The sequence below is a fragment of the Loa loa genome (genome assembly GCF_000183805.2).
Source record: "Loa loa unplaced genomic scaffold supercont3.189, whole genome shotgun sequence".
NCBI classification, from domain to species: Eukaryota; Metazoa; Nematoda; class Chromadorea; order Rhabditida; family Onchocercidae; genus Loa; species Loa loa.
In genome coordinates this window covers 23,717-33,409 of record NW_018108369.1, presented here as the reverse complement: position 1 = coordinate 33,409, position 9,693 = coordinate 23,717, and the positions used below count along the sequence as shown (strand labels likewise).

The window sequence follows — 9,693 nt, the reverse complement described above, 5'->3', positions numbered from 1 at the left end:
TATATATATATATATATATATATATATATAATATGTATATATATATGTATATATATATATATATATATATATAATCCAGAATATGTATATCATTTCTAAAGTTCAGGTCAATTTTTGACATGATCTTTTCAAACAAACGAATAATTTAGATTAATAAGTATTTATTGGATAATATGGATAATTAAAGTATAGCAAAATTCTCATATAACATCAAAAAATACTGTTTGCTCATTTCACCATCCTTTTAAATATTTTTTGAAGAATTTTGAAAATTCATGCTAAAAAAAAATGTTGTTCACTAATGAAATAATCACTTCTCATATTATATCTTTTTTTTTTTCATATGATATTAATGATATCGAACACATTCATTTAATAAAAAAGAAGGAATCAATGATGTTGATTTTTTTTCGATTTCAATTATTCGTTAAAATTTCAATACATATACAGATTGTAAATCTTCTAATTTCCATTAACATGATAACAATTATTAATGTGTAAATTACAATCTTTGCTCAAATTATCCCATAAAACTAGACTAGTATTAGTCTCATAATCAGTACATAACTTCTATAAGATAAACTTGCTTAGTTTGTTTAATTTAGAATACTCTTAATATTTTATTTCAATGGATAAAAGTGTTATTTTCATAAGTACATTCTGTATTTTCTCCATACAAATCATTCAAACAACGTGTTATATCATTTTTATCAGTTATACCAGTTTTATTATAAAAATTTTACTTTAAAACTAATTTCGAATAAAATACAAAATTTCAAATAAACTACTGAATCGTCTTTTACATATACATTTATTTTAATTGATTTTTCTAAATAAAAAAAGAAAAAGAAAAAGTTCTATGAAATCTCAAAATGTTAGGCGGTAAGTATAATGATTTCTTATACTATTCATATTTATTCTATAACCTGATTAACAATCAGATGATTTCGAATCCATTCCGGAATTCACATCAGGAATCTTCTCTCAGGATTAGAAATACTACCGTTGGAAAAAAAAAAATTGATGATCCTATGTGGTAATGACAATAAATCAACCAATGAGTGGATAATTTCAGCTTAACGATACAAATTTTTAATTCAAATAATTTGTTGCACTTTGAACAATCTAACGAATTTAAAATATTTTCCTCGAATGATGCAAATAGATTGAAGCCAATTTGTGCTGATATTAAATCATTTCTTAATGAGTAAAAATTCAAATTTAAATAATATATTTGATCAAGCGATAGATCAGTGTAATATTTGTTTCCAAATATTAAATCGTATAATTAATTAAGTGATAGAGCAATACGGTATTCTTTTTTGATAATTAATCAGAATATAAGTAAAGAGTTGATCTACTTAATGCTTCTTAGCTTCAGTCGCTTCTAGTTCATTTATATTCGATATATGACCTAATAGACTTCAGATAATACAATCCTTTTTGTTCTAGTTCAACTTCATATCAGTATCTTCTTGTCGCGCTATCCAAGCTTATAGAACTATCACGTAATTATCACGATGATGAAGATAATGTAACCATGAACTAGACATAGAACCGAATTAAATTCAATGGATACGGAAAATTGCCTAGTTGCTTGCAAAAGTCTTGCAAGTAAGAAGTCCATCTATTCATGTATTTTAATTTTCATTGTCATCATCATAAAGAGCTATCTTTAAAAAACTATTTGTCAAAAAAAAGAAAATTCTTCTGATCAGACTTTTTTTCAACTCTAATTTATCCTAATTTACTATTTCATTTAATTAAGAGGCAAAAATTATTTTGATCAAGAAAATATGAATTAAATTGAAACAATTTCTAAATATAAATTAATTACCAGCAACCATAAACATATCCATTTGATTACAGATATATATCTTCATCGGTTAAGTTGAACCAATCAAAAACAATGAAAAGTAGATCCATGAAAGTCTTGTTGTTTCTTATCGTTAACTGATAAATCATCCATGGATGGTTGATTATCGAATTTATTCCATTTCTTCTTTTTTGTTGCTATTATCTGGAAAAAAAAATTAGGAAATCAATTTGAATGCTTATCAAAAAACTTCAATCCAATTCTCAGTTGAAATAGTTTTTTTTTAAATACTTACTTAAAATGTCAAAAGATTAATTGATAAGTCTCATACATGATAAGTTTATCAGTAGGAATAATTCCAACTAATTTGAATAGCTGTGTAAAGTTTTGATAACAAGTTAAAGAAACTTTCCAACATTCTCTTCAATCAAAATAAATTAATTGCCGATAGAAAAGAATTTGATTTAAAAAGTTATAGTAACATGGAATGAGTTATCATTTAGAAAAAACTCGATGCCATCGAAAACCTCAAAGAGAAAATCAAACTTTTGTGTATAATACATTGTTAAAGTGCGTTGCTGTTTAATGAAATTAGCATATTTCACTTGCTCATTTCTTGCATATATTGCGGTAATGATCCAGTTTCTGATCATAACCGGAGAGCCAACGAGTAGCTGTGAACCAGTATCACGGATACCGGATTCTTGCCCACATGAATTAAATACCATCGTCAGCTTTTCATAGTAACAGTTGTTGTTGCAGCAAATTTTGTCCATCAATATTGATACCCATAGTCGTCTCTGAAACGGAATCAATTTAAAGGAAAGCAATAATGATTTCAACATCAAAACATGGCATGCAACATGAACCGGTAAAATACTTGTTAAGCCTGGAAAATATTTTTTTAGCTTAGATCTTGGCTAATTAAGCAAATTATTAGCTTGTTGAGGTATAATAAGACTCTCTGTTGTTAGATTCAAGCAAAGTGAACAGATGATATTGTGTATTTGTCACTAATCGAGACTATCGTCAGCGTATTCTATTATCCAATCTTCTAACGAAATGTTAAATTATGCTTCATCAAAATTTTATCCATAGAAAAAACAAACCAGCAACAATATCTAACCCGTACCGCTGCAAATGAGGTGACAAATCAAAAGTTTCGTTTGTGTCACAATGTCTGCCTAACTTTTCTAGCAAATTCTAAAATGGTTGTTCAGATTATATTTGGTAGCTTTTTGGCTCAATTGAAAACGTATGTCGTAATGTAAACATTATTAATCATACCTTTTCTTCATACTATCAAAGGTTAAAGGCTCAAAAAATTCTCTCATCCATGATAAAGTTTTTAAATATTGTATAAATTTTTGAGAACATCACTTCACTTGAGCTTTTAAGCCTGAGTGATAGGCCCAAAAGTGAATCCAAAAAGAGCAAAAATAAGCCTAAAAATTCTTAGACTTTCTAGGCTTTTGCATTTTTATTTTCTTATTATTAAAACAACAATTTTATTCGTTAAATATTCCCACATTGCTTGCGTAAAATGTTGAAATGAAATGCCGGTATTAACATTCGCCTTGTCTTGAGCCACGTTTGACCCGAATTCATAAAAGTTTAATAATTTCCCGATCCTAATTATTATTTCCCATCACTATGAACATTTATCTCATTCATATCGCTTTAATCTTTACTCAGATTTGTCATTTTATTTCAGAAAGAAATTAAGATAACGAGAAATTTCAATCCTTTCTCCAAACATATGACAGTTGTGCTGTTGAAAAAAACAAGTGTAAGTTAATTCAAATGAAATCAAATTAAAATAAATTATTCAATCATCAAAATACAAATACAACGAAAAAATCTAAGCTAATGGAAAAGATTACAAAATTACATTATCACGATATAAAGCATATTACATTAGAGCATGCATTAATAGAAAGGAAAAAGAAAATTACAATCAAAATTTTCAATTATCAATAAGCTTCATTATGCTTAATATTTTAGAATAAAATAATGAATGCTATGAACTGTCAACATGTTGACTAAATGAAATGTAAAATTGCAAATCCAAATATTATCACTAAATTCTTATTAAATTCGAATTTCTAATCCTTTCATAAAATTTCATCCAATTCATTGCTGAATTATTCTACCATAAGATAAATGACGCTAATCTAACTGGAAATAATTTTTTTTTTTTTTCTTTCAATGTTATCGATTATCATTCCCTTTTCCTTCATCCTTTGGGGAATTTTATATCAATAAAAAGCAAAAGATAGGTACGATATGGAATTTATAACAGAATTCACTGCACAAATAACGTATACAAAAATGCTATTTAACACAAACAAAACATAAATTCTGTTTTAAGTGAGTTCCTTGAAATTAGCACATTCGAAAAAATGCTCAGTTCAATGAATGTTTATGTCAAATTCGATAATTCACAAATTTCGCTCATTTCTGGCAATTTTGATAAAAAAAATAAACAACATTTCAAGGTATGACTGGATACTTTATCATATCGTTTGGATAAAATATGTAAAATATTTGGGTAAAATATGTTTAGGTGAAATATGTTGCAGGATATATGACAATAAGACAGATAATAAGATTCAGGAATTAATGAGAAAGGTAACAGAATCGTATCCTGTATAACATAAGTATTCTAAAAACCTGAAGTAGCATAATCCGTTCAATGTTTAAGTACCATTGCGTTGGAATCAATTAATTTCTCAATTAGTTCTAAGTAGCTAATTCTCACGAATGGTTATTATTGTCGGCATGAATGATCGATGAATTAGGAACTGTAAAATGCATGAGATAAGTGATGTCAAGATGAATTCATAGATGTACTTATGGTTAAATGTTTTTTTTAAATTTTAACCGAACCGGTTCTTCTATTCCCGATTACGATTTTGTGACAGAGAAAGTGCACTTTTGTAGAGCTTTGGCCATTTATAAGTATGAAATTTAAAACCCTTGAAATTTTCCTTTAGTATATTATATCATTGCCGAAAATAAATCGTATAAACAATGAATCATAAAATGTTTTGGGAGCAATAAGTTTGACTGAAAAAAGTCTTTCCATTTTTTAAAATTATTAATTCAAGGCAAAAATTTCAATTATTGCCTGCAAACAAAACAAACAATTAAAGCTAATTTATTGATATATATTATTGTTAATATTATATTCAAACTGTAATATATATGTTAACTCTATACATACTTTGATATTTTGTATTTTATTAAAATCAATGGATCATAAACATATGACATTTCAGCAGCCTTATCAGTTAAATATATAGCGATATCATAAGAAAGTTAACATTTTCTAAAACATGACTAACAACGGATTATTTGTTTACATTTTATACAGTAGGATGTTTTATAAACATTTTCCTTGTATACATCATTCATTTTTATTTTGATCTATTGTGCTTCAAATCAATCTATCATAGAGATGACATTTAACGATGACAGTTTACTGTACATCCTTATCACATAAAATTTCATCATCTACTTATGTTTACTACAAAAAAAACACATTGAATTCCTTCCCATAATTCATCCATATTTTTTTGACCCAAATAAAAATTCATTGGATGATTCTTTCAGTTTTAAATTTTATTTTTAACTATGGAAATTTTCTTCTTGCAAATTGTACAATATTTCTGTACAAATCCAAACAATGTACGCATCATGTTTTGTACATTCTTTATAAGATTCTTATAAGGTGGAAAAGATGATCACTTATAAAAATTCTGGTAATTATATTATCTGGTAAAGCATTAAAAAACCACTTATGTTAATGTAAATAATACAAATTAATTAATAACTCATTTTAACATCAAAATCTAACAAAAAGATTACATCCCACCATAACTTTCAAGATATCGTATATTGTCAGATTTTGCATTTCGTTTATTTGCAGTTCCTTGGTATCTTTCATTTGTTGACCACACTCATCCTTATAAGGTAGGAAAGATGACAATTCTGGTAGTTACACCGTATGGTAAAGTATTTGAAAAAAAAAAAAATGAGTAAATGCTATGACAAAAGTGACTGGATTTTTCTACACCTTTATAATTGCTACAAACAAACGGAAGGAATTCCTGATGACATTCATCAGAATAACAACCTGAAATAAATAGTTTGGTATTTTAAAAAAATGATATTAACATGAAACTTTCCGGATGCGGAACGATAAGTGGCTAAATAGGATCATCTGGTTCAGTTATTCTTGGTAACTAGCTAGCAAAAAGACATTGAAGGGTAAATGAAACTTTGCTCTCAAAATTAGAGGTAAACTTCAAAATTACCATTTTCCCTAGGTTGATTTCGTGGTTTCAAATCAACAAGTCTGATCCACATTGTCTCTGGCCATTACTGAGAAAAAAAATAAAGTATGCAACATTTTAAGAATTACAACATAAAGCTCTAAATAGGACAACTATGACAGTAGATGATTTTGAACACTGTATGGAATATTTCAAACAAGACGAATGTAGTGTAATTAGTCATCAGTTAGTTAGTAAGATTCCTCTTTCCTAAGAGGAATCTCATAAGTAGATTCCTGTTTCCTCAAAACAGAATTTTCCAGATATATATCATCAATGTAATCTGGTTGACCCCAATATTGCTCTATATTTATGCCATCATGTCCAGCATGCATAAATGATCCTGCAAATTGTTCAAATTTGGATATGTTTAATGAAAGAGATAATGCAAGCGAAGCATAAACATATCTATTCAATAGTAGATCAACACTATTCTAAATGAAGTAAAAATCTATTGATATCTCCTCATATTTGTTTTAAAATATAAATATAATTATCTATACCATTTTGTTGCTGCAACGAATTATTTATCTCTTCAGCACTTCTTGTTTCACTACATTCATTTTACAAATGTATCGATGAAAGTTTGAATGAACCAAACTTCTACCTCCTCACATTCTGCCATACCAAATTAAACCATTGTAATGAAAGAAGCTTTCCTATATAAGAACTCGTTATCTCTATTGTTGATCAACTAAATCATATCAAAGTGGTGATATGACATTCCATAAATTCATAATAATCAAATTATATAGATATATAGATCTAACTTTGCTTAACAGCAACTCCTTTGCTGAAATATCTATAATCATCATTGAATCCAAAACGGCAAAAGGCAAAACTATATAGGATTCAACATCTGAGACTATCACTCATCGTTAATTACAAAGTAGTATCTTCCATGAATGATAATAACAACCAGTTCTAAGTTAATATCCTGTAACGAGGTAAATGCTTTGCGATACTCAGCTACCATAACATTATCTAATCATATTAAAGTGTATATCTTCTAACTTGAATTCAGATTAAAAAAAAAGAAAGAAATTCATAACGATCAATCTTTTATTAATTATTTTATTCGTTATTGCAGTACTACGTGTACAGGAAAAAGCTGATCGATATTGCTATACATATATTTAAAATAACTTCGGCGTTTTGAACTATAAACTATAGGACTGCAAAAGAGTAAATTTAGCATATTTTGACAAAAAGAAAAATGTTTGGAAAGGGTGCCTTTTAAAACGCTAAATTTTGCCTTCAAATTTGCTTTCAAAGATGAGATGAAGTCATATAACTAATCAGAATAACTTTGCGGTTCCGGATATCGTTCACTAGCTTTTAATTTTGTGAATATCTTTAAAAAATAAATCATGCTTAATCTCTAAGCTTTTAGAACCTCCTGCGAGTTTTTGTTTACCAAAAAAAATGAAGGGGGAGTTTAATTCAAGAGTCAAAAAATTTAACGATTTTTAAAATCTATTCCTTTTTCCTTGTCCGATTAATCATGAAAGTGCGCACATCGACAAAAGATCTATAAAGAAAAAGAAAATTGTAAGTTGATTCTTTAGATCGATATTTAATCATTAAGCCTCTCCAATCAGACCTTAGAAATGATACCTCAGCTCCATGAAGACAGACCCACGGTTCTTCGCCATGCGAAAACTCCCATAAAGTCACATCGATAGACCTCGGTATCATGTGAAATATCTGATATCTCAGATATTCTGGTAGACATCTGAAAAATGTACGCTTTGCAAAGGCCAAATGCAAATAACAACATTCGTTGCAAAATAAAATTACAACAAAAACAAAAAATTGTCATCTCCCAAAAACAAAGAACGTAAAAAAAAGCTTTCATATCTGAAAAGTAATGCATTTTCCCTAGGATAGACTGAAGATGTACAGAAGAAAAGAACATTTACCCCTACGCCACTAAGGGAATCATTTTTCATTTAATATTATAAATACCATTATCATCAATTATGGCCTAGTGAACTTACGGTCGGGGTTGAAGCCTGTTCCTCTGTATCATACTACACTTCGCAGTTATTGTAGGACGTTTAGTAAAAACAAGACCAAATTTTATGTCTCAAAAAAATAGCTGTTTTAAACTTCTTCGAGACAAGACTGTGATTAATCCGACTATGCAGCAATAATACTTCTGCAACTATTTGTACCAGCACTTTTTTCTAAATATTCGCATAAAAATCACTTTTATTATTTCAGAGATCAAAAAATTAAAATAAAAATGCACCACGTAAGTAGCAGTTTCTTAGGAATTGAATCGCACAATGTTTTCCATTGTTTTGCAGTATTCGTATCAAATGAAAATCACAAATTTTAGGAATGCTGCAGAGAACGGAAATTTCTATGTTCCTTTTGGCTGTTTTGAATGTGTCTAATCCGTCTGGTACTTCTTCCTAATCATTTATTCTGTAACGAAATATTTATATTTATCTGAAAGTTCGAAAAATATTTCTTTTCAGTAGGAATATATATATCAGAAAACATTTATAACATACAATTAATTTTGTTCTATTTAAATGTAATCAGTGAATTATCATTTTATCATCCACGTTTTACATGGATTTCATTATTTTTCGATTGTACTGCAACTAATTACTCAAAAGTAATTGAACTGCAACTTTATCGAACGTAACTAATCGATAATGGGTATTATCAGAAAATATTTGTAAAGGACAATGAATTTTGTTCTGATTAAGCATAATCAATGGATTATTCAAAATCAAGTGCATTCCAACATTATCGATTAAATATGTTTGATAATAGATATTATCAGAAGACACTTAGAATGTAGAAATAATTTCGAAATAGTTGAAGAACATAGTCACTTCATCACCATTCCATCAGTTAAGTTTTACATCAAATTATATTTTTTAAATTCCATTAGTTCTACTTATTCAAAAGTAATTGTATTGCAACGTTATTTCATCAGTAATTCCAACAGTGATACTTACTTGCAAGTTTTCTGTATATGGCCTGCAAGTTACCTGCTTGTTATGTAAGCATAAATAATGAAAAGGCAATTAGATGAGCAAGATGACACGATACAAAAAACTTTATTCACTAAAATAAAAAGAAGAACGATGATAATATCCATATGAAGCAAAAAATGAATAAATTGTAGAAAACGATAACAATGATAACAACAGAAGACTGTTAGCAATTAAATAATGAATAAGTGACAAGAATTTATCTAACAGAAAATACAAATAATCAATCACACCAAAATAACAGCGCCTTTTTCAACTTAAAATGTTCCCCTCAGCTTTTTTATGATTCTTCTTGTGTGATTTCAATGAGTCATAATTCAAGAAACCCTTACTGCATAATAGTACAATTGAAGATTGGTCTATTTTTGTCATGCATTGTTGCGTGTCTTTGCAAACTACGTTTTGCTTTTAAACTTTCTGGCATATCGAACAACTGTACGATTTCTATATCGGTATGAGTCTCCATATGGCTGATCATATTGAATGACTGGGTGAAACTTTGCCGCATTTTTGTACAACTGTACGG

General features: G+C 28.2%; 2 protein-coding genes across 2 annotated transcripts; both read right to left on the bottom strand.

The window, feature by feature from the left end:
* Positions 1-1,838: 1,838 nt before the first annotated feature.
* Positions 1,839-2,592, bottom strand: LOAG_09801 (hypothetical protein; the record flags this gene model as incomplete). Its single annotated transcript, XM_020448023.1, has 2 exons — positions 1,839-2,020; positions 2,422-2,592. 2 exons carry the CDS (start codon positions 2,590-2,592, stop codon positions 1,901-1,903), a joined length of 291 nt encoding a protein of 96 aa, XP_020301798.1. The 3' UTR covers positions 1,839-1,900.
* A 3,752-nt stretch (positions 2,593-6,344) lies between these two features.
* LOAG_09800 (hypothetical protein) lies at positions 6,345-9,675 on the bottom strand (the record flags this gene model as incomplete). Its single annotated transcript, XM_003145327.1, has 6 exons — positions 6,345-6,496; positions 7,462-7,507; positions 7,771-7,888; positions 8,154-8,176; positions 9,132-9,153; positions 9,500-9,675. The coding sequence occupies 6 exons, from the start codon at positions 9,673-9,675 to the stop codon at positions 6,345-6,347; spliced, it is 537 nt and encodes a 178-aa protein (XP_003145375.1).
* Between the last annotated feature and the right edge of the window lie 18 nt (positions 9,676-9,693).